Source organism: Neoarius graeffei, chromosome 1 (genome assembly GCF_027579695.1).
Source record: "Neoarius graeffei isolate fNeoGra1 chromosome 1, fNeoGra1.pri, whole genome shotgun sequence".
Classification (NCBI taxonomy): domain Eukaryota; kingdom Metazoa; phylum Chordata; class Actinopteri; order Siluriformes; family Ariidae; genus Neoarius; species Neoarius graeffei.
The window spans coordinates 110,454,960-110,481,005 of NC_083569.1; the positions used below are offsets into that span (position 1 = coordinate 110,454,960).

General features: G+C 46.1%; 1 protein-coding gene across 1 annotated transcript; it reads left to right on the forward strand.

Annotated features, from left to right (window-relative positions):
* Nucleotides 1-226: 226 nt before the first annotated feature.
* LOC132881882 (zinc finger protein 43-like) lies at nucleotides 227-25,168 on the forward strand. Its single transcript, XM_060914895.1, has 4 exons — nucleotides 227-599; nucleotides 12,159-12,276; nucleotides 12,654-12,894; nucleotides 23,554-25,168. The coding sequence occupies exons 3-4, from the start codon at nucleotides 12,863-12,865 to the stop codon at nucleotides 24,731-24,733; spliced, it is 1,212 nt and encodes a 403-aa protein (XP_060770878.1). The 5' UTR covers nucleotides 227-599; nucleotides 12,159-12,276; nucleotides 12,654-12,862; the 3' UTR covers nucleotides 24,734-25,168.
* Nucleotides 25,169-26,046: the final 878 nt, after the last annotated feature.

The window sequence follows — 26,046 nt, forward strand, 5'->3', positions numbered from 1 at the left end:
CTCACGCTTCCTAACAGCCCATAAACAGCGCCCACTCAACTTCCTGTCTCAACCCCCGCGCACCCACACCTAAACTCCACCCCCCAGTTCCCTTAAAAGGCATATAACAACATAAGAAACTCAACAGGTAACAGAACACAACACAGGTTATCACACTATATATATATATATATATATATATATATATATATATATATATATATATATTAATTATGCCTTCGCGTTGTGTTGCCGGCTTTTGCTCCAAAACCCACAAGGATGGGGTAAGTTTATTCAAGTTTCCCAGAGATCCCGAGCTGCATGCGAAGTGGGTGAAGCAAGTCAGGCGCGCTCGTGACAAGTGGGAGCCCTCACCAACATCCGTCCTGTGCTCTGAACACTTTGATTTGGATTGTTTTGACACCCTTCCCAGCTTAAAGGAATCTCTTGGGTGTGCAGTTCAGCACAAACGTGTGTTGCTACCATCAGCAGTGCCTACAGTATTCCGGAGGGGGTCTACTAGTAGCTATGCCGGATCCAGCAGTCGCCTGGGACAAGGCGACTCCAACAAAGACAGTCCAACTGTCAGAACATGTGTTGAGAAACGACATAAGATAAAGGTACGTAGAGCTATAGATTCTACATGATAATCATAAATGTAATCATAAAGCCGAATACACGGGATGCGAGTGGTAAGATGGCGGCCAGATGAGCTCTCCAGATTTCAACGTTTAAAACACGAGCCAAATACACGCGATGGGTGTGGTAATATGGCGGCCAGATGGCTTCACTCGTCTGTCCAGCGCAGCTATTTTGTGGGCGGGGTCCAATGACGTAAAATCGCTGAAATTCTGTATCTTGATTGGCTCGCTGTGCTTGACAACGAGATGTACAAAACATTGTTGAAAAAACAAAATGGCGGCGGGCAACGCTCATAGCTGCTAGAACAATAAACCCGATAATAAGCGAAAATATTTCTTCTGTGTTCCGAAACAGCGGCTACACAACCTGGGAACAGGTCAGACTGTAGAAACTCTCGCCTTTAGGGGAAATTCGTTTTTTTGTGACGAAGAGGACCTAACAGCAAGCTGAACACATGGCTGAACAAGTTCGTGCCTGTGTTATTTGTGGCAGTAACACATCAACATTGCATGTCTTGCCCAAGAAAAAAGAGCTGAAGAAGAAATGGTTGGAATTTATCTTTGGAACACCACCAGCGAAGTATAATGCAGCGTTAGTCCTGTGTTCTGATCATTTCAACCACAGTGACTTTATAAACTTTGGTGCCTTCAGAAGTGGTTTTTCTTCAAGGTTGTTTTTAACACCTGGATCTGTACCGTCAAGACGATCGACCACCGGCTCACAAGCTGTGAGTAAAACATGAACTTTTTGTTACAAAATAGCATGTTCATATTCTCCACGTTAGCATGCATGACATGGTCACAAGCTAGGCTGTTACACTCATAGGCTATCTATGACCACACTAGCTCGCTAGCTTCTACCCAGAGACGTAACTTGTTTAATTTACAGTCTTTTATCCGAAGATAAGCGTTAAACCACGAATTCTAATGATGGCAACCATATCTTATGTAGCATAGCATAGTTTAATATATAGATTTAGGCACTGCCTAAAAGCGGAGCTCCCATCTGTTTCTGGGTTGTAGAATTTTCTTATCATAGCCAGTCTCTTTGTTTTATTTCTTTACTGGCTAGCACTGGCCACAAGGCGGTGAGTATGACTGGTAATCACCAACACTGGCCACGGGGCGGTGTGTATGACTGGTAATCACCAACACTGGCCACGGGGCGGTGCGTATGACTGGTAATCACCAACACTGGCCACGGGGCGGTGCGTATGACTGGTAATCACCAACACTGGCCACGGGGCGGTGCGTATGACTGGTAATCACCAACACTGGCCACGGGGCGGTGCCTATGACTGGTAATCACCAACACTGGCCACGGGGCGGTGCGTATGGCTGGTAATCACCAACACTGGCCACGGGGCGGTGCGTATGGCTGGTAATCACCAACACTGGCCACTTGGCGGTGCGTATGGCTGGTAATCGCCAACACTGGCCACTAGGCGGTGCGTATGGCTGGTAATCACCAACACTGGCCACGGGGCGGTGCGTATGACTGGTAATCACCAACACTGGCCACGGGGCGGTGCGTATGACTGGTAATCACCAACACTGGCCACGGGGCAGTGCGTATGACTGGTAATCGCCAACACTGGCCACGGGGCGGTGCGTATGGCTGGTAATCACCAACACTGGCCACGGGGCGGTGCGTATGGCTGGTAATCGCCAACACTGGCCACGGGGCGGTGCGTATGGCTGGTAATCGCCAACACTGGCCACGGGGCGGTGCGTATGGCTGGTAATCGCCAACACTGGCCACTAGGCGGTGCGTATGGCTGGTAATCGCCAACACTGGCCACGGGGCGGTGCGTATGACTGGTAATCGCCAACACTGGCCACGGGGCGGTGCGTATGACTGGTAATCGCCAACACTGGCCACGGGGCGGTGCGTATGACTGGTAATCGCCAACACTGGCCACGGGGCGGTGCGTATGACTGGTAATCGCCAACACTGGCCACGGGGCGGTGCGTATGACTGGTAATCGCCAACACTGGCCACGGGGCGGTGCGTATGACTGGTAATCGCCAACACTGGCCACGGGGCGGTGCGTATGACTGGTAATCGCCAACACTGGCCACGGGGCGGTGCGTATGACTGGTAATCGCCAACACTGGCCACGGGGCGGTGCGTATGACTGGTAATCGCCAACACTGGCCACGGGGCGGTGCGTATGACTGGTAATCGCCAACACTGGCCACGGGGCGGTGCGTATGACTGGTAATCGCCAAGACTGGCCACGGGGCGGTGCGTATGACTGGTAATCGCCAACACTGGCCACGGGGCGGTGCGTATGACTGGTAATCGCCAACACTGGCCACGGGGCGGTGCGTATGACTGGTAATCGCCAAGACTGGCCACGGGGCGGTGCGTATGACTGGTAATCGCCAACACTGGCCACGGGGCGGTGCGTATGACTGGTAATCGCCAACACTGGCCACGGGGCGGTGCGTATGACTGGTAATCGCCAAGACTGGCCACGGGGCGGTGCGTATGACTGGTAATCGCCAAGACTGGCCACGGGGCGGTGCGTATGACTGGTAATCGCCAAGACTGGCCACGGGGCGGTGCGTATGACTGGTAATCGCCAAGACTGGCCACGGGGCGGTGCGTATGACTGGTAATCGCCAAGACTGGCCACGGGGCGGTGCGTATGACTGGTAATCGCCAAGACTGGCCACGGGGCGGTGCGTATGACTGGTAATCGCCAAGACTGGCCACGGGGCGGTGCGTATGACTGGTAATCGCCAAGACTGGCCACGGGGCGGTGCGTATGACTGGTAATCGCCAAGACTGGCCACGGGGCGGTGCGTATGACTGGTAATCGCCAAGACTGGCCACGGGGCGGTGCGTATGACTGGTAATCGCCAAGACTGGCCACGGGGCGGTGCGTATGACTGGTAATCGCCAAGACTGGCCACGGGGCGGTGCGTATGACTGGTAATCGCCAACACTGGCCACGGGGCGGTGCGTATGACTGGTAATCGCCAACACTGGCCACGGGGCGGTGCGTATGACTGGTAATCGCCAACACTGGCCACGGGGCGGTGCGTATGACTGGTAATCGCCAAGACTGGCCACGGGGCGGTGCGTATGACTGGTAATCGCCAAGACTGGCCACGGGGCGGTGCGTATGACTGGTAATCGCCAAGACTGGCCACGGGGCGGTGCGTATGACTGGTAATCGCCAAGACTGGCCACGGGGCGGTGCGTATGACTGGTAATCGCCAAGACTGGCCACGGGGCGGTGCGTATGACTGGTAATCGCCAAGACTGGCCACGGGACGGTGCGTATGACTGGTAATCGCCAAGACTGGCCACGGGACGGTGCGTATGACTGGTAATCGCCAAGACTGGCCACGGGACGGTGCGTATGACCGGTGGTACACGGACAAACCACAAAAAATCGACTCGATGGGTTTACCATTTTTTCTGATACCTCTTTTCCACCAAATCAGTTCCAGGGCTGGTTCGGGGCTGGTGCTGGTTCACAACTCGTTCAACTTGCGAGCCAGCTGAGAACCAGTTTGCTTTTCCATAGCTCGGGGTGCTAAGCGGAGCCACGTCATTACGTCGCTGTATACGTCAGTTACGTTGCTGCGTTTGTATAAACCTTGGTGCGAACATCATAGCAACAGCGACACTGAGAAAAAGTAACAGCATCAACAACAACAACAGTAATAATGGATGACTTCGTGTTTGTACAGCTGCTGCTTCTTGCCGCTTAAAAATGGTGACCTTTCGCGATCTTGCTATTGTTGTTGGTCTTAACAACTCCGCTCCCCCGCTGACGTAAGCAGTTCTTTCCTCTGGCCCAGCAAAGAGTTGGTGCTAGCCTGGAACCAGTTTTTCTGGCTCCAGAGCCAGTTCTTTGTCAGTGGAAACAGAAAACCCGGTTCCAAACTAAGCACTGGCCCCGAACCAGCACTGGAACTGCTTTGGTGGAAAAGGGGCATGAGTTATGGTGCTCCGCTCGGAGCTCCACTAATAGTGCAAGGACATTGTTCTCGTCTAAACAGAGAAAACCAAGAGCACCCACTGGAGGCAGCGTCACAGTGCTGTTAGCCAATCAGAGGTAACACGTTTACATGTCATGAATATTAATGAATAAGAGCTGAAATCCTGTCATTCTCTCCCCACCCACTCCTCCATCAAACTAGAACAGCCTGAAACAGGAGCACCACAGCATTTTTTTCACCAAAACCGGCTCACAGGGCATTCATTCAAACTAGAGACCACTGCAAAATGAATGAAAAAAACGATGCAATGAGACCTTTAATTTTCACAACTTCACATGGTTAGCTGTTCAGGTTAACTTGGCGAAGCGAGGCCGTTTAAACGATATTAGGGATGTGATGGGGCATACAAGTTGTGTAAATAATATGTATGTACTAGTTTCTGGAATTTTTGTTTCATATGTACACAAGTATCTGGATGTCTCCATAAAAATGAGCAGCGTGAAGACCATAGCAAAACAGTTCTGTAGTATTTCTTTTACTTCCCTATTCCATATTAACTTGCCCATTTTGAGAAATTTCCCAGGCCACCTTTACATTAACTTTCGAAACCGTTTGTCCTGTCGGGCAAGTTGAAATCTTTATGGCATTTGTTTCCGAATTCACAACATATGCATAATATCTATGAATCAAAAGTACTCAATACTTGGGGGGTGTCGTGGCTCAGGTGGCTGGGGCGCCATACCATAAGTCCAGGGACCCGGGTTTGATTCCGACCCGAGGTCATTTCCCAATCCCTCCCCGTCTCTCTCTCCCACTCATTTCCTGTCCTGTCTCTACACTGTCCTATCCAATAAAGGTGAAAAAAGCCCAAAAAAAATATTTAAAAAAAAAGTAATCAATACTTGATATACTGAGGCAAAAGTTCAAAAATATAGTAAAACAGACTGCTTGATACCGTAATTCACCAATTATTCTGCTGAAGTTCAGAAGCAATATATTCCAATAGAGTAGAAATTATGAACATAAAATTTTAAGAACAAAATAACTATACTATGAGATCCAGAAACGCTAACCATTTATATATACACAGATCAGTACTCTGCAGTTCAGTAAGAAATATCACAAAAAGTAATATTATCATAAAATTTATGACTTGATGAGATATCACTAGTTTGAACAATAGAAACAAATAACAATGCTACAAATAAAAACAACTGATAACAAAATTGACTGATTAATACTGTAAATGACTGATTATTATAACTAGATTTCAGTGTATCAAATGACAAGATAATATAGTATCTTATGAAAACCTCCACACCTCTATTGACTCACAGATGAATGGATACAAATAAAGTTTCTATTCATCTTCATCTATCAACCCTTGAGTTCTGCTCCATCAATTGGACTCCATCAATCATTAATTTATTAATGAGAAATTGAAAACCAGAAAATTTAAAATTATATGAGTGATTCCACGCTTATGGGTACTGAAATGGGGACATGAACTTTATTTTTAAAAATTCACCTAAAACCATTAATTTTTTTACCATCAGGTCACAAAACATGTAATCTTTAATGAATGATATGTTAAAAGATAACTTTAATTTTCTGAGATGTAATAAAAACATATTTATATGCCAAAGTCAGAACGTAACAGAAGTGTTGTGGACATATAGATTCTCAATTTTAACAATGTAGAATTACTTTTTGAAACATAGGAAGGTGATGTTTTAACAAATATAATTAATAAACATGTGTAGTAGAATAAACATACACATTCTTTCAATAAGATTAACATGATATATAGCTAGATTGTAATTAATTTGTAACAGACACAAGATGGGCAATCATAACAGAAGTAATGTAACAGACATCATTTTGGAACTCATAGGCTTGACTCTGGCATATAAATATGTTTTTATTACATCTCAGAAAATTAAAGTTATCTTTTAACATATCATTCATTAAAGATTACATGTTTTGTGACCTGATGGTAAAAAAAGAAATGGTTTTAGGTGAATTTTTAAAAATAAGTTCATGTCCCCATTTCAGTACCCATAAGCGTGGAATCACTCATATATATTTTCATTTTTAAATTATTAATTTTGAATATATATCCTCCACTGATTAATTGTTGTCTAATTATTCAGTGTGGCTTCTGTATGGTATTTAATGGTAAAAAAAAAAAGATAATTTCAAATAATCTGTAATTATATCTAAATTATATGTTTCAAATCCCCCTCCTAGAACTGCCACCTTATTGTGGTGGAGGGGTTTGTGTGCTTGAATGATCGAAGGAGCTATGTTGTCGGGGGCATTACGCCCCTGTCAGGGTCTCCCAAGGCAGACAGGTCGTAGGTGACAGGCCAGACCAAGAGCAGTTCACCAAAACCCTTATGGAGAATCAATCGAGGACCGTGACGTCGCCCGGTATGGTGCAGCCGGGGCCCCACCCTGGAGCCAGGCCCGGGGTTGGGGCTCGTATGCCAACGCTTGGTGGCTGGGCCTTTGCCCATGGGGCCTGGCCGGGCTCAGCCCGAAGAGGTGACGTGGGCCCGACCTCCTGTGGGTTCACCACCCACAGAGGTAGCAGTAGGGGACTGGTGCAGTGTGGATTGGGCGGCAGTCGAAGGCAGGGGCCTCGACGACCTGATCCCCGGACACAGCGGCTAGCTGTTGAGACATGGACTGTCACTTTGCTGGGGGGGAAAGAGCCTGAGCTTGTGCAGGAGGTTGAGAGGTACCGGCTAGAGATAGTCGAGCTCACCTCCACGCACAGCTTGGGCTCTGGAACCCAGCTCCTCGAGAGGGGCTGGACTCTCCACTTCTCTGGAGTTGCCCATGGTGAGCGCCGGCGGGCTGGTGTGGGCTTGCTTATAGCTCTCCAGCTCAGCCGCCGTGTGTTGGAGTTTACCCCAGTGAGGGGTGCTCAGACTGGGGACTCCATTGTGCTACTGGGAGACTTCAATGCTCACGTGGGCGATGACAGTGACACCTGGAGGGGCGTGGTTGGGAGGAACGGCCTCCCCGATCTGAACCCGAGTGGTGTTTTGTTATTGGACTTCTGTGCTAGTCACAGTTTGTCCATAACGAACACCATGTTCGAGCACAGGGGTGTCCATAAGTGCACATGGCACCAGGACACCTTAGGTCGGAGGCCGATGATAGACTTTGTTGTCATTTCATCTGATCTCCAGCCCTATGTCTTGGGCACTTGGGTGAAGAGAGCAGCTGAGCTGCCAACTGATGACCACCTGGTGGTGAGTTGGATCCTCTGCGGAGGAAGAAGCTGGACAGACCTGGCAGGCCCAAACGTATGGTGAGGGTCTGCTGGGAACGTCTGGCCGAGTACTCTGTCGGGGGGGGGGGGGTCTTTAACTCCCACCTCTGGGAGAGCTTTTCCCAGCTTCCGAGGGAGACGGGGGACATTGAGTCTGAGTGGACCATGTTCTCTACCTCCATTGTGGATATAGCTGTTCGGAGCTGTGGCCACAAGGTCTCCGGTGCCTGTCGTGGCGGCAATCCCCGAACCCGGTGGTGGACACCAGAAGTAAGGGATGCCGTCAAGCTGAAGAAGGAGTCCTATCGGGCCATGTTGACCTCCGGGACTCCTGAGGCAGCTGACGGGTATCGGCAGGCCAGGCGTGCCGCAGCTCGGGCAGTTGTGGAGGCAAAAACTCGGAACTGGGAGGAGTTCGGGGAGGCCATGGAGAAGGACTATCGGTCGGCTTTGAAGAAATTCTGGTAAACCGTCCGGTGCCTGAGGAGGGGGAAGCAGTACTCTGCCAACACTGTTTACAGTGCAGGTGGGGGAGCTGCTGACCTCGACTGGGGACATTGTCGGGCGGTGGAAGGAATACTTTGAGGATCTCCTCAATCCCACTGTCATGTCTTCCATTGAGGAGACTGAGGCTGATGACTCAGAGGTGGACTTGTCCATTACCCAAGCCGAAGTCACTGAGGTGGTTTGCAAGCTCCTCGGTGGCAAGGCACTGAGGGTGGATGAGATCTGCCCTGAGTATCTCAAGTCTCTGTATGTTGTGGGGCTGTCTTGGTTGACACGCCTCTGCAACATCGCATGGCGGTCGGGGACAGTGCCTCTGGAGTGGCAGACTGTGGTGGTGGTCCCTCTTTTTAAGAAAGGGGACCAGAGAGTGTGCTCCAATTATAGGGGAATCACACTTCTCAGCCTCCCAGGGAAGGTTTACTCCAGGGTACTGGAGAGGAGAATTCGACCAATAGTCGAACCTCGGATCCAAGAGGAACAATGCAGTTTTTGTCCTGGTCGCGGAACACTGGACTAGCTCTGTGCCCTTCATAGGGTGCTCAAGGGTTCATGGGAGTTTGCCCAACCAGTCCACATGTGCTTTGTGGATCTGGAGAAGGTATTCGACCGTGTCCCTTGTGGTATTCTGTGGGGGGGTGCTTCGGGAGTATGGGGTTCGGGGCTCTTTGCTAAGGGCTGTCCGGTCCCTGTACAAACGGAGCAGGAGTCTGATTCGCATTGCCGGCAGTAAGTCAGATCTGTTCCCAGTGCATGTTGGACTCCGGCAGGGCTGCCCTTTGTCACCGGTTCTGTTCATAATTTTTATGGACAGAATTTCTAGGCGCAGCCAGTGGCTGGAAGGAATCCTGTTTGGGAACTACAGGATTTCATCTCTGCTTTTTGCGGATGATGTCCTGTTGGCTTCTTCAAACCAGGACCTTCAGCATGCACTGGGGTGGTTTGCAGTCGAGTGTGAAGCGGCTGGGATGAGAATCAGCACCTCCAAGTCCGAGGCCATGGTTCCCGACCGGAAAAGGGTGGCTTGCCCTCTCCAGGTTGGTGGAGAAGTCCTGCCTCAAGCAGAGGAGTTTAAGTATCTCAGGATCTTGTTCACGAGTGAGGGAAGGATGGAGCGTGAGATCAACAAGTGGATCGGTGCAGCCTTTGCAGTGATGCGGTCGCTTTACCGGTCCGTTGTGGTGAAGGAGCTGAGCCAAAAGGCGAAGCTCTCAATTTACCGGTCGATCTACATTCCGAGACTCACCTATGGTCATGAGCTTTGGGTAATGACCGAAAGAACAAGATCGCGGATACAAGCGGCCGAAATGAGTTTCCTTCGCAGGGTGGCTGGGCGCTCCCTTAGGGTGAGAAGCAGTCACTCGGGAGGAGCTCGGAGTGGAGCCGCTGTTCCTCCACATCGAGAGGAATCAGCTGAGGTGGCTCGGGCATCTTTTTCGGATGCCTCCTGGACGCCTCCCTGGGGAGGTGTTCCAGGCATGTCCCCCCCCCCCCCCCCCCCCCCCCCCCCGGGAGGAGGCCCCCGGGAAGACCCAGGACACACTGGAGGCACCATGTTTCTCGGCTGGCCTGGGAACGCCTCGGTGTTCTTCCCGAGGAGCTGGCCGAGGTGTCTGGGGTAAGGGAAGTTTGGGCTTCCATGCTCAGACTGCTGCCTCCGCGACCCGGCCCCGGATAAAGCGGAAGAAGACGAGACGAGATGTTTCAAATCCTTAAACTCCCATTACTAATTAGTTAATTAATACAGCCAGTAACCTAATTAGCAGCCATTTGACAGCTTGGTATTTCATAGATAACTTTCCCCACTCCTACCTCACTCCCTGTCAATCCACATGCATGCAGGCGCACATTTCCCGCCACACACGCTCAGCTATATAATGAACGCCATCAACAACAATTCAAAGATTTGTTATATATACAGTTGAATAATGATCCCGCCAACAGAAATGTCAACAAATCCATGTGTATGACACGATTAAAACCAATCATACACGACGTTTACTTTTCAGCTCAAATACAGAAAGCGGTATTGGCCGGTTTCGCAAGTGGAATATTGCGCATGCACACATCGCTCTTTCCGAAGAGAAACATCCGGCGATTCATCAAAACAATGTGTCGAGTGAGATGCTTCGGAAATCGTGAATAAACTGATAAATTTGATATGTAACCCGAATATCGGCGTATTTTGGCACTTGTCCGATCGGACAAGTAACTGAGACGATTAACTTGTCCGACATCAAGGATCACTTGTCCCGGACAAGCGGACAACCGTTAATGTCGACCCCTGACCAAACTTGTGTACAAATCTTAGGTCTGTATCTCTAAAGGTTTTTGAAACTACAGCCTTTTAAATTTCTAATTAATTTCATACACTTTGCTGAACGAGCCTGTCAGTCCCATTTCTCATATTTCATAGCTTTGATGTACAGCTCTGTGTGACTCAAGCTCACTTTTTGTGTAGAACTAAAAAGAAATGTAGTCAGATCAGGTGTATGTTTTATGTACTTTTCGTCCGACAAGGTTCTGAAAATGGCCGAAGATTCAAAACGTTACAAAACAGCTCCCCTTTGAATGTGTCTCACTTAAACATGATGCTAAATAAAGCTTGCCAGAGTTTTCTTTCCTGTCATTTGTGATGTATTAGACCAGGTGTAAGCAGTAAGTGTATTTATTACTGTTATCAGAATGTCAGAATAATTTTTGACGTGCTCAATTTACACACTTCCTGAAAATTGACCATGTAGGCAGTTAACCATCATTTTCATATATTCACTGCCCCAAGATGGCGGCGCAACCGGTGTTCACACATCAGGCTCCATCTCAGTGAGCACAGGTTCACCCCAGGGATGTGTTCTGAACCCTTTGCTCTTCACTCTTCTGACCCGTGACAGTACAGCCAGTCTCAGCAGCAACCACATCATCAAGTTTGCTGATGACACTACAGTTGTGTGTCCCATCACCAAAAGTGACAAGACATCTGGCAGCGTGGTGCAAAAAACACAACCTCTTACCGAATGTCAACAAGACCAAGGAAATGGTCATAGACTTCAGGAAGGCCCATGCAGAGCACAACCCCGCCACTGACCATAGGTGGCAAAGCTCTCAAGACTGTCAACACCATCAAGTTCCTGACACTTGGACAACAATAATAAATAAAGTTACTGCTTGCACATGGTCTAATGTGTCACAAATGACAGGAAAGAAAACTCCCGAGTGCTTTATCGAGCATACTGTTTGAATGAGACACTCTTAAAGGAGTGTCCTTTTGTTGTTTTGAAATTTTATCCATTTTCAGAGCCTTGCAGGAGGAAAAGTACAGAAGATACATTTGAACTGATTACATTTTTGAATGTAGCCCTTGTCACATAGTCATGAAGTTTGAAAACTTCATGATTATGAAAAGTAAAAGCTTTACACGCCATATCAAAGTAGCTGTGAATGTCAAAAGTGGGATTGACGGCCTTGTTTAGCGAAGTGCATGAAATTTAATTTAAGTTTCCAAACTGTTCGAGATACAGACCTAATATTTGGGGTTTCTCCATAGGTTTGCTATGACCTGTAAAAACTACTTGCGAGCAACCACATTTAGTGTGCAGTATATTAAGTCTTTTCATGTCACTTTGATAGAAAAAAATGCTTTAATTTTTGTGGCAAGAATCTGTGTAAAAGTTTTCAGAAGCTTTATGTGAAAGCTTCAACTGATCTTGAAGGTACGTTGTTTGGGTTATTTTACATCAAAGTTGGTGTTATTTATGCATCTGCTTTTTGCTTTTTGTTCATCTTTCTTCCAGAGTACATTACAGACTTTGTTGGGTAACCATGTTGGTTGCCAAACAGACCCACCCAGCCAGTCATCTCAGGGTACACAGCTCTCCTTGCGTACATTAAGCCCTCATGTTCGAAGCAAAGGTTTGTGTTGTCGGTAATTTAATTTGTTTATATGCTTCTAAAAGCGTATTAAAAGCTTCCCATGTTTAGTTGTGACTCCATCAAGCTGGTGGTATTTTTTGTGAACAAAAGTAACCATCTTGCCAAATTTCTTCACCACAGTTCTGTTCTGTTGTTATTTATGACACATTGACATGTTAATGATCAGACATTCTAGTCTGTCGTTACTCTGTAATGACCAGTCTATCACCAGTGGATCATTGGTTTTACTATTATACCAGTGGAATGACTCATTTCACCACTAGGCATGGATAGTGTTGTAATATTTATATGCTAGTATTTAAAATGGTCATGGAAACAAAATGCTATGTCTAAAGAATGGCTGTGTTTTTCTTTAGGTACACAAGTTTCAGGTTCTGTAAGTGTGGAGGTTGGCACGACTACCACAGACGCACCTTGGATCACAAGTTGTCCGCTGGCATCCCCACCATTCAAGGCTCCGAGGCCAGCAAAAAGATCTCAGATTGATGTAGAAGAGGAAGACGTGGGAGATCTTTCCACAGGGGTCCCTGAACCACAGGCTCCCACCGATGATCCTGTCGAGTCCATGACAGTTACAATAGAGTTGTCGCAGTTTTCGTGAGTGCATTAGCATTTTCTTTTCACACAGATGACTGAGGGTATTTCTCTCTCAGATGATCTACCCTTTTATTGAAGGCCTGTACTGACAGGAGTGATTCTTTATATCATTTGTTATAAACAGGGCCACATCTACATCCACCTTTGAGTACCCCATGACTTATTATTACCACTTGCATTGTTTGAAAAACAAGGTTTGTGTCCAAATTTGAATATTAACTTTATTCAAATTATGAAGTTAATACGATTACCCAGTTAAAAGCCATTCTGCAAGAAATGTATTCTGAGGTATTGCCTGAAAGCCGCGAGGGTCTAAAACAATATAGTTGTTAAATATTTTTACCTTGAAGGAGATTTGAACAAATGACAGTTTAGTATAAACAAACTGCACATCAAGTACTTCAAAATGAAGTCATTCAAATTTTCAGTATTTTATGCCCACCCTTGAATATCCCCAAATCGCTTTTTTTTTTTTTTCTCCTCCAATTCCCAATCTGGAGGGGCTGCAGTTCAACAAGAATACTTTTTGTCTTTTTGTGACCTGTCTAATTGGCAATGAGCCAAGCCATGAAGGGGGACTTTCAGCAGAAAAGATATTGATTGCTAGCAGTTCATTTAAGTATTGCTGTGGTGAAGAGAGGACCTAAGCTTCTTCACACATAGCATGGGCCCTGTAATATTATGATTTACATGTAGGTGGAATACACGCTGTTTGGCCCCCCCCAAAAAAAGTCACGCACACTAAGGCTACATCCACACGACAATGGCAACGAGATTTTATTTAAAAAAATATCGCGTCCACATGGGCAACGGATCAGTAAAATATCAGGTACATATGGCAACGCAACGCTTGCTGAAAACGATGCAATACACATGTCACACCTCTAGGGGCGCTGTAAGACGGTCCCATCGGAGACACCAGAACAATAGAAGAAGTAGACGCATGCGCATAAACCCCTTCTTCTACCCGGTGTGAAGCACTGTCAGGAACAAACACACAACAAGAAGATGATGGCTGTGACTACGCGAGGAAATTGTGCCTTCTGTGTGTACCAATTAGTTTTATTAGTGTGCATAGTTTTATATAACTTAATTTTCTTATTATGTGTGTGAACATTTTGAAAAGCAGTCTTATCCAATAAAAAAAGAAATTCAAGAAATGGTTCAGTTGTTTATTTAAAAGAAAATCTGTACGCAAAAGTGAATGCAATGCAGTGGTTCATACAAAACAGCGAGAGTGCTGCTTGTTCTAGTCATGTGGTTGTGACGTCATCGTAAACAAATCCGTTCTACTCATCCAGATGACTTCGCAACGGCGCCGTTGCCAGATTTTTCCACTCTGGAACCCGTTCTCAAAAAATATCGTTGAAGGGCACCCAAAACGCCAGGGCCGTGTGGACGCCAAGCCGAAACGATAAACGATTTTATCAGATTCACCTGAATCCGTTGCCGTGTGGACAGGGCCTAAGATTTCACTGGACTGCCTTGATCTCTGATTTTGGCTTGCATTCACCATGGCATTGTTTTGACATTGTACAGTGTCGTCATATTTATTTTTTCATCCAGAGGTGCATTAATTTTTCGCCAAGATCTTGTCATGATGGCAGGAGAGTCGAACCACTCTGGAAAATCTTCTCCAGCACATCCGAGAGACTTTCAGAGGGGTTAAGGTCAGGACTTTGTGGTGGCCAAATTATATGTGAAAATGATTCTTTGTTTCCTCATGATTCCTGAACCACTCTTTCACAATTTGAGTCAATAAATCCTGACATTGTCATCCTGGCAAATGCCTGTGCCATCAGAGGAGAAAAAAATCCTTCAGGTAGTCAGCAGACTTGATTTTATTGCCCTATAACATTGCTGATCCTTAACCTGACTGACTGAAGCAACCCCAGATCATAACACTGCCTCCAGAGGCTTGTACAGTGGACACTATGCGTGATGGGTGCATTGTTTCATGTGCTTCCCTTCTTACCCTGAAACGCCCATCGCTCAGGAATAGGCGCAATCTGGACTCGTCAGACCACATGACCTTTTTCCGTTGTTCCAGACTCCAATCTTTATGCTCCCCAGCAAACTGAATCCTTGTCTACTAATTAGTCTGAATAACAAGTGTGGAGTGTTACAGATGGGAATTTGAATAAATGCAATAAAAACAAATTTTTAGATTGTAGGTATTATATTTAAAACTGTATGGATGTGCCAGAAGCCAAACCATGCATGCAGGGCATTCTCGGTCAAAAGGGATCCAACAGTGGAGTCTGCTTCATTAACACAAGAACTTATTGCCATGTTTGTGTTCAGCAAACAAGCAAGTTATTAAAACCAAGAAGTACACTCAAAAGAAGTGGATATAGAAACCACTTGAGGGGATTAGATCCTTACACGCTAACAAAGAAGGATTTTTCCTTTAAAAGAAAAATTTACCACCTAAATTTGACATTAGCAGAATAAAATTGTCAGAACCATAACTAAATACAAAGACAATACTTATACGTACTATTAATTAACTTAATGTGAAGATAAATAACAGATAATCCAACAGATATTAAGGGCTTGTTTTTTCAAAAGATTGTGTATATTTTAGTCTTTTGTATTTGTACATGCACTACCCCACCAGCTCTGCTGATCAACTTAGTGTTTAAATAAAGTTATTCATTCATTAGGAGTTGGAAAATTATCCATCTGTTGAGTTCCCTGACATCTCAAATGCCCCTTTTCCACCAAAGCAGTTCCAGGGCTGGTTCGGGGCCAGTGCTTAGTTTGGAACCAGGTTTTCTGTTTCCACTGACAAAGAACTGGCTCTGGGGCCAGAAAAACCGGTTCCAGGCTAGCACCAACTCTCTGCTGGGCCAGAGGAAAGAACCGCTTACGTCAGCGGGGGGCGGAGTTGTTAAGAACAATAACAAGACCGCGAAAGATCGCCATTTTTAAGCGACAAGAAACAGCAGCTGTACAAACGCAAAGTCATCCATTATTATTGTTGTTGCTGCTGCTTCTTCCGTGTTGTTTTTGCTTCGATATTCGCGCCAAGGTTTATGCAAACATAGCGACGTAACTGACATATACAGCGACGTAATAACATGGCTTCCCTTAGCACTGCGAGCTATGGCAAAGCAAACTGGTTCTCAGCTGGCTCGCAAGTTGAACGAGTTGTGAAGCAGCACCAGCACTGGCCCCGAGCCAGCCCTGGAACTGATTTGGTGGAAAAGGGGTAAAAGTACCTGGTGCTGCAGACATCATTCTGCACGGACATACAGATGAAAACCTGGAAGAGCATGGAGGCATACAACTTTTTATATGTGGCTGGGTTAAAAATCTGGGGATCAGGACACAAGATAAATCCTTTATCATTTTTGCCTGGGTAAATAGAGTTTCTGGGCTTTTTATCCACATCTTTGAGATGGTTGCTAGGACGCTACAAGTTTTGGTATCGGGTGTAAAAAAAAAAACGACTGCTGCTCGATTCCCAATCCTCCCTGCTCTTCTCTTCCAGCAGGCATCACAGATCCATATACCTGTAATTGCCCACAAACGTATCTCTCTCTGCGTGTGCGATCTCCAGTCACTTTTGACTGCTGAGAATCCCCTGATCACTGATGCTACTTGAGAGGGGGATGGTAAACACGATATGCACCACTTTTAAGAACACGCACACAAATGCGCATATGCACCTGAAGTGAGCCAATCAGAATTGCCATTACAAATTGGAAAGAAAGAACCAAAATGATGATCGCAGGGGAGGCATGGATGCTGGTTAATATGTCTTGTTTTTTGTAATGTACTCCCTTGAAAATCATTTTTGTGCTTAAAGAAACCAACCATAGGTGAGCCCAAACGGGCCCAACTTGCTAAAATATTTCTTCCCGAATGTCTTGGTCGGGTAAATCAGGCATTCGGGCAATGCCTGGTGTTGAGGCTAGGCATACAGGAGAAAATATCAGTTTATTAAATGCAGAGCACATGTTTAATCAAGTGCAAAGGCATTCACTAACATAATTAATATGAAAATGGGACACTATGTACAAACTCATTTCCAGAAAAGTTTGGATATTTCCCAAAATACAATAGAAAGAAAGATCTGTCATTTGTTACTTTACATGAGCCTTTATTTAACTGACAAAATCACAAAGAAAAGATTTTCAAAAGTTTTACTGACCAACTTAATTGTATTTTGTAAACGCAAACAAAGTTAGAATTTGATGCCTGTAACACGCTCAAAAAAAGTTGGGACGGAGGCAAAATAAGAGTGAACATTTTATAGAATATTCAAGTAACACCATTTCGGAAGATTCCACAATAAGCAGGTTAATTGGGAACATGATTGGGTATAAAATGAGCAGCACCAAAAACTCAGTCTCTACAAGCAAGGATGGAGCGTGGCTCACTGCTTTGTGCCAAAATTTGTGAGAGAATTGTTAGTTAATTCAAAAAGAACATTTCTCAGTGCAAGATATTGGGTCTTCCAAAATCTTCAGGACATATTTGTGAAAAGATTCAGAGAATTTGGAGGTATCTCAGTGTGTAAAGGGCGAGGTCGGAAACCACCGCTGAATGTGCGTGACCTTCGAGCCCTCAAGTGGCACTGCCTGAAAAACCATCATGGTAATGTGACAAATATAGTCACGTGGGCTCAGGAGTACTTTGAAAAATCGTTGTCACTTAACACAGTCCATTGCTGCATTCAGAAATGCAATTTGAAACTATTACACAAAGAGGAGGCCATTCATCAGTTCTGTGCAGAAACTCCACAGAATTCTCTGGGCCTGAACTCATCTCAGATGGATGGAAAGACAGTGGAAACGTGTGCTGTGGTCAGAGGAGTCCACATTTCAGCTTGCTTTTGGGAAAACCAGACATAGAGTTGTCTGTGCCAAAGTGAACATGACCATCCAGTTTATCAGAGAAAGGTGCAAAAGCCAGCATCTGTGATGGAATGTACCTTGATTAGGATGACTGTAAAAGGCTCATACCTGCTTTCATCACACCAAAACTCGATTTTTGCAACAGCCTCCTATTTGGACTGCCATCGTCTGAAATTGGCAAACTCCAGCATGTGCAAAATTCTGCCACAAGAATGGTGGTTAGAGCGAAGAAGAGCGATCACATTTCTCTCATCTTAAAACATCGTCACTGGTTACCCATAAGAGCAAGAATTGATTTCAAGCTCCTTCTCTTAACATACAGATGTCTCAAATATCAAGCACCAGAATGCATTAAAGAACTCTTGACAAGCCTCAACATAAGATCATCGAACCAAAGTCTGCTCACAGTACCATCATCAAACTCCGAGCTACTGTATTATGTCTCTGACGTAGGAGGAATACTGAAGCACTGACAAACGGCAAATTATCAACACAGACTTGTTTACTATTTTTGTTGTTTTTCAACTTTACTACTCTCATTCACTTATTCTCACACACAGGTCCTCTGGTCGGGAGAGACCTTGCCTCTTTGCCCTTGCCCTCCTTTTCTTTCCTCAGTCATCAGTGCAGCAGACACACACACTAATTGACAACAGGTGTAATGACTTTGGCACTTACCTTCCCTGGCCCTGCCCTCGATTCGCAAACTGATACTTGAGCACGCCCCTGCTGCCACATGCCCCCGCAGCCACATGCCCCCCCCCCCCCCCCCCCCCCCCCAAGTTGGGACAAAAAGTCTGCCACCACCATCTGCACCCGAGGCCTGTGGACCACCTCAAATGTAAAAGGCTGGAGGTCTAGATATCAATGGGTGATCGGCACTTTGGTATCTTTCATGTGGTGGAGCCACTGGAGTGGCACATGGTCTGAAAAGAGGGTGAAAGGGCACCCCAGCAGGTAGTACCGTAGGATGAAGACCACCCACTTGATGGCCAGGCACTCTTTCTCGATTCGTGCTGTACTTACTTTCTCGCATCGAGAGCTTGTGGCTGATGTACAGCATTGGATGCTCCATGCCCTCTAGCTTTTTGGACAAAACAGCCCCTAGCCCTCTGACACACCTGTCTGAAAAATAAAATGGAGAGAGAAGTTATGGGAGTGTAAAAGTGGCCCCCCACACAGTGCAGCAATTACCTTGGTGAAGGCCTGTTGGCACTGCTCCGTCCACTGGACCAGATCTGGTGCTCCCTTTTTAGTGAGATTAGTGGGCGGCACGGTGGTGTAATGGTTAGCACAGTCACCTTACAGCAAGAAGCGGCCGGCGAGGGCCTTTCTGTGTGGAGTTTGCATGTTCTCCCCGTGTCTGCGTGGGTTTCCTCTGGGTGCTCTGGTTTCCCCCACAATTCAAAGACATGCAGTTAGGTTGACATTGGTCGGCCTTGGGCTGAGATACCCTTGAGCAAGGTACCTGACCCCTGACTGCTCCCCGGGCACTCTGGTGTGGCTGCCCATTGCTCTGAGTGTGTGCGTGTTCACTGGTTCAGATGGGTTAAATGCAGAGGATGAATTTCACTGTGCTTGAAGTGTGCATGTGACGAATAAAGGTTTCTTCTTCAGTCAGTGAGCTAGTGATGTCCAAATAGTTAGCTATGAACCTGCCAGCCCCAGGAGCTGCCTCACCCCCTTTTTGGTTTTGGGCCTCAGGCAGGCCACAATCGCTGCAGTCTTGTCAATTTGGGGATGCACCTGCTCATGACCCAACTGGGAACCTGGATACAGTACTTCCACCTGTCCAATCGCACACATTCTTCCGGGTTAGCTGTGAAGTCTGCACACCTCAGTGACTCCAGGATGGCCCTAAGGTGTTCTCGGTGCCACAGCCAATTATTCCTATATATAATGATGTCATTTAAATAGGCCGTGGCATGGGGGCGGAGCATTTTGTCCATGAGCTGGTGGAACGTTGCGGGAGCGCCAAAAACCCAAAAGGAAGCGTGACAAATTGGTGTGGGAAAAGGCCGTTTTGTCATGGGATCTACCTTTCTCTTTGTTAAATCCAGTTTCGAATAAAAGCAAACGGTGCCTTATCGATCAAGCAGTTCATCAATGTGAGGTGTTGGGTATGTGTTGGGGGGATTTGTATGTGTGTTCGGGAAAACTGTATGGGCGGCTACGCACCACCACCCCTGGGGAGATCTCAGTGTGGTGTTCCATGAGGTGAGTGCGGCTGGCAAGGGGTCAGAACATGTCGGAAAATTCCGTTTGCAATCTGGCAACCTCCTGTGAGTTGGTCCGGTGAAAGGTGGTCTCCACAGGGGACCGGAGTGGCTTGAGTGGTTACTTTCATTTTTACCTCTAGCCCCAGCTCCACCCTTTCCAAAACTACGGACACCAGTGCCACGGGGACCCCCCCTCGTTCCAGTGTTCTAACAGTTTGAGGTGGTATATTTGTAGCGCCCCGCACCTATCCGTTCACCTCACCTCATAGTCGATGTCCCTGATTCACCGTATGATCTCAAAGGGCCCTTGCCACTTGAACAATTTTGAGCTTGAAATGGGCAATAATATGAGTACTTTATCTCCCAGTGTGAACTCTAATGCGTGTCCTTGTTGTACAGCCCGGCTTGACATTCTCGTCCCTGCCATAAATCCTCCTGGGTTGAGTGAGTGTGTGGAGCTTTATGCACAGGTCAAGAACGTATTGAATTATTTGTTTTTACTATTTGAAGGTCCCTCCTCCCAGTTTTCCTGGAGGAGGTCCAAAATGCTGTGAGGCTTATGCCTGTATAATCATTCAAATGGGGAAAATCCTGTGGAGGCTTGCGGGACCTCTCATATTGTGAATAACAGGGGCTCAAGCCATTTATCCCAATTACATGCATCTTCACTTACAAATTTACAAATTAAGTTTTGAAGTGTTTGAATCATTCTACCAAGCCATCTGTTTGTGGGTGATAGATGCTGGTGTGAATGGATTTAATCCCAATAACTCAGAAAGCTCACGAAGTGCGCGTGACAGAAATGTAGTGCCTTGGTCAGTCCGGACTTCTTTGGAAATCCTGACTCGGGGATGAATTTTAAACAGTGTCTTTTCTACATTACACGCGGAAATGTTACGCAGCGGGACTGCTTCCGGATATCGAATTGCATAGTTCACTAGGGCGAAAATAAAGCGATATCCCCATGCTGACCGATCTAATGGCCCAATGAGATCTGTGCCAGTTCTTTCGAAGGGGGTCTCGATCAGAGGAAGAGGGCGCAAGGGTGCTTTTGGAGTGGCCACTAGATTCACCAGTTGACATTCGTGGGATGCCACACACCAGCGATGGACATTCCCGCGAATTCCTGCCCAATAAAAGCAGGCCATTATTTGGTCAAGTGTCTTATCCTGACCGAAGTGTCCAGCCATTGGATTAAAGTGAGCCGCATGGAATGAGTTCCCTACGGCTGTTTGGGATTAATAACTGGATTATTTGTTCACTGGTTTGAGTGTCCTGCGTCACTCGGCATAGTCCATCTTTAATAATTGCAAAGTATGGGAAGGAGGGTGTTGCATTTGGCTGGAGAGTCTGATCATCGATTACTCTCCCTTGGTTAAAGGCATGACGCAGAGTCTTGTCTTGCACTTGTTCTCACAGGAAATCCTTGAGGGAATCCCCGAGAGAGAGGAGGAGCAGGTTGCTCCCTGCTCCTCGCATCACCCAGACGTGGTGTTGATGTGGATGGCTGAGATGGCTTCCCCAGTCAATGCTACACCATAATACCCTCGTGATGTTACTGCAGGACCTGCCCACTACTACACGTTCCATTAAACATTTAAACCCCGGCCAATCTGTCCCCAGAATTAGTGGGTGGGTGAGGCGTGGGCTAACCACCGCTTCGACACTATGCTTTTTCCCCTGAAATCGAATGTGGATGGACACGAGTGGATATTTGTGAACATCCCCATGTACACACACAACTTTCACCACTTGTGCTTTCCCCAATGCCTCCCCTTGAACAAGGCTTTGGTGGATTGAGGTCTGATTACAACCAGAATCCACCAACGCATCATCCCCTTGAATACTCCCCTGTATGTGATACGCCCCAGCCCAATTGAGGGCAGTCTCTGGCGTCAGGGATCCAGACCATCTCCCACCTCCAGTGCAGAGCACTGACCCTGGAGATGCCTGGGTTCCCCACAGTGCAAGCATACCAGCCCAGGCTTCACCTCTGCACTGGCGATTTGGGGATCACTCACCTGGGGGAGAGAAGACACAGACACAGAAGGGAAAGGGAGGGGGACACCACAGGTGCGGTGAGCCAACTGCAGGGGGTCCAGCCCCCGTTTCCATGGTGGGGGAAACCAGGAGAGGTGATCGGTGGGTGTGTTCTGGAGAACGGTTGACATGTTGCAGGATGGCTTGCTTCAAGTCAGCGTAATCAAGCTGACTGTCAGCAGGAAGCTGTTGCATGGTGAGCTGGGCTTCTCCAGACAGCAGCGGTAGTAAATGAGCCATGTGTTGCTCGACCAGCCACCCCCACGCTTTGGCCGCTTGCTCAAAGAATGCGATGAAGGCTTCTGGGTCATCATGCAGCCCCATCTTCATTAGCGCAATGTGGGGGTGGGTTCGCAGCGGTGGCATTTGAGGATCCTGCCTACACAAGCAGGTGCCAGAATGCCTGGTGATCTTCTTGCTGGGCCAGCAGCAAGGCTTCGAAGCCTTGTTCTTGCTCCTTCCGAAGGGTGATCAGGGCTTGGTGCTGGCTCTGTTGGGTGGCAGCAAGGGCATGGATGAGGTCCTTGAGTGCCAAGGACTCCATGGAGTGGTTCCCTTCAGTATCCTGGGTTTCGGCACCACTGTAGCATGTCTCTGACATGGGAGGAATACTGAAGTGCTGATAGGTAGGAAATTGTCAACACAGGCTTTATTTTTACTAATTTTGTTGCTTTTCAGCTTTACTAAGCTCATTCACTTATACTCACACACAGACAGGTGATCTGGTTGGGAGAGACCTCACCTCTTTGCTCTCTCTTTTTCCTTCGTCACTGCAACAGACACAAACAACATTTAATTGACAACAGGTGTAATGACTCACTCATCTTCCCTGGCCCCACCCTTGATTCACAAACTAATGCTTGAACACGACTCTGCTGCCACAGCTACAAAGACGGAGCCTTTATGGTTTGTGCCCCAAGACTTTGCAATTCAATTCCAATTCACAACCACATTGCAGACAGTTTAAACAACTTTCAATCCCTGCTTGAGACATTTGTTTACAAAATACTGTTAATTTGAGGGTTTTTTTTTTCTTAAGTTTGGAAGAGCACTGAGACTTAGTGTGGGGCTCCTAAAGCCATTTTTTTTATTATCTCATATCATTATCTGTAGCCGCTTTATCCTGTTCTACAGGGTCGCAGGCAAGCTGGAGCCTATCCCAGCTGACTACGGGCAAAAGGCAGGGTACATCCTGGACAAGTTGCCAGGTCATCACAGGGCTTTTTTATTATTTTTATTATTAAAGGACCTGTGACCCACCAGTTGAGAATCACTGGTTTTGAGCCATAGAAAAGTTAAGGTTTCTGGATGTAACATTTAATTTAATATGAAACTCAGAACAGATTGTTAAATTTCACAAATGTATTTGACAGAGGGCTCAAACTTCAGATTTATTCATTTGGTGTGTAACGGGAAATTTAGTGGCAGAATTAAGAAAATCTGATGCCAAAGGGCATGGGTCATGGGTTGACTTGGCCTTTTTGTTTTTGGTTCCAAAATGTACTGATATTGTTTTCTCCCCGTGTTTTTTCCAGGAGTACTGAGGTGATGGTGAACACGCAATGTTTGCTGGAGCTTTTCCAGTTCTGCTGGTTTTGTCAGAGAGAGTGTTGTACTACCATTGAGGGCAACAAGAAGCTGTCTTCAATCACACAGGACTGCCAGAGTTGTGGCCACCACAGAGACTGGAGGAGTCATCCTCCCACAAGTTTATCTAGTGATGAAGAAGCAAGCCTTTCAGAAGAAGAAGAGAAAAAGAAAAGAAAGAGGAAGTCTGATAGTTCAGATGAGTGGGAGCCATGTTTAGATGAAGAGGCCACAGACTCTGATGTGTCCATGGATGAAGACCTGTTCACAGCTTTAAAGGAGGATGGTGAGGGTGAACTTGTGGTGTGGTGTACACAATGTGAGACCGAGGCCTCGCTTTCCTGTTCTGTCCTTCAACACAAAAAAGTATTCTGCTGTTCTCAGTGCAGTGCAGGTGACAACGTTCAAACACATAATTTTGAAACCCTGCCTCTTCAGTTTGATGATGTTGCCAGTTTTCAGACACACGTTGAACAGGAGCACAGAGCCAAACCATTCAATGTACTGTGTCAGGATTGTGGCAAGTTTGTTAGAGCAAATAAAGAGCATGTCTGTGAACACAAAATCAAATTAATTGTCTGTTCAGACTGCGGGAAAAGGTTCCTCACTGAAGTCGGCTTAAAGACGCACTACAATCAGCTCCATTCGGATTATGATCATCCATGTAAGTACTGTCTGAAGGTCTTCAAAACCAAGTCTGCAAAACTGGAACATGAGCAGACTCATCCTAAAGAATCTCATCCATACAGCTGTCCAGATTGTTCAGAGAAGTTTAGCAGGATTCACGAACGCAGTAAACATATTAAGTCCCACCGAGGTCCACATAAATGTGTGTGTGATGTCTGCAAGAAAGGCTTTAGGACTATTACCAGGTTGAGGAGGCATAAACTCATCCACTCTGGTGAAAAGCCTTTCAAATGCCAAGTGTGTGAGCATTCCTTTAACCAGCTAGCAAACCTCACTTCCCACATGCGTGTCCACACTGGAGAGAAACCTTTCACGTGTGAGCAATGTGGAGAGTCATTCAGCCACAACGTCAGTCTGAAGAACCACAAGCAACGACACCATGACTCTGGTTTGACTCAGGAGGAAGAAATAATGAGTGACCGAGAGGAAGGCGATGTATAAATGGTGGCAGTTCTGCAGTAAAGCTTTGGATAATAATTCATGACGAAAAATGATGTCTGAAGTCCTACGTCTATAAATGTTATTAGATTAGATAAAACTTTATTGATCCCTTTGGGAGGGTTCCCTCAGGGAAATAAAAATTCCAGTAGCATCATTACAGGATAAACAGAGAATAGAAAATAGAGAAAACTTCTAGATAAATTAAGTATTTACAGATACAAATATAAAAATTTTTTTTAAAGATATGGAAAAAAGTCTATTAAGAAGGATGCAGATATTTACTCAGTAAACAAGCTTTAATTTTTAATTCACAGACCCGTTTTCAACCTTTATAAAGCCTGCCTTGTCAAAACTGCCACGTAGTCTTCTCCTGTTATTTGTATCATACGGACTCCACTGTCTCTCTTGCCGACACAATAAATAGAAATTACAGAACCTTTCCTGGAAGAATTTTTTTTTTTCTTAATTTCAAAAAAGTGGTTCAACATGATCACTTTACACATTTTATAAATAACAGTTGTGTTGCAGCCAAATCACAGCACTGCTGACGTTCAGGACAACAGCTGTCATGTTTGTGCGATATTGCTGGTCGATGTTCATGATTTTGTATTGGTTTATTTATTAACATAGAACATTACTCACCCAAAGCAGACATTTAGTTAACATGATACAAACATGAAAAGCATAACAAACAAGATCAACTGTGAGCTACTGCTCACTTACGTATCCCCCCGCTCTTGCTTGTGTCCGAACGCAAGCAATCAAAGGAATAGGACACTTACTATGAATGTTGACTTTAACAAATAATTAACCCTGAAATAAGTGAGTAAAGAGCAGTGTTCTCCCAGGTATTTCAAATCGCATTTTGCTTCTTGAAGTAGCATCAAAATCCACCCTTTGTGTTTCGTAAATACATTGTCAGTAAACAGGTTTATGATGTACCTGATATACACCGGTACATCATAACATGCACAGTTGCACACCATGCAGTTACTAACCTGCACGGACAATAGGGACACTAGAGTCGAGACCCACTGTTTATCAGTGTTTACTGCACATAGATCTACACATGACTAGGCCTACTAATAATAAATCTGATTCATCCAGTGTTCACCACCACCAGAACAACCACATGGTAATTATTGGAGCAAAAAAGAAACCCACTGATTTTAATAAATGACATTTGATCTGACATTTGGACAGTTCATTGGTTCCCTTGTTATCGCTCACTTCATGTTGTCTTTCAGTAATTACACTGAATAAGTCTATGTTTTAAAGATTATACTTCTGCATCTATTGAGGTACATGTAAAT

What these genes read in the sequence shown, in the direction of transcription:
- LOC132881882 (XM_060914895.1), top strand. Translation starts at nt 12,863, where the DNA reads ATGACAGTTACAATAGAGTTGTCGCAGTTTTC. An exon ending in ATAGAGTTGTCGCAGTTTTC is followed by an intron (nt 12,895 to 23,553) that starts GTGAGTGCATTA and finishes TGTTTTTTCCAG; the next exon opens with GAGTACTGAGGTGATGGTGA.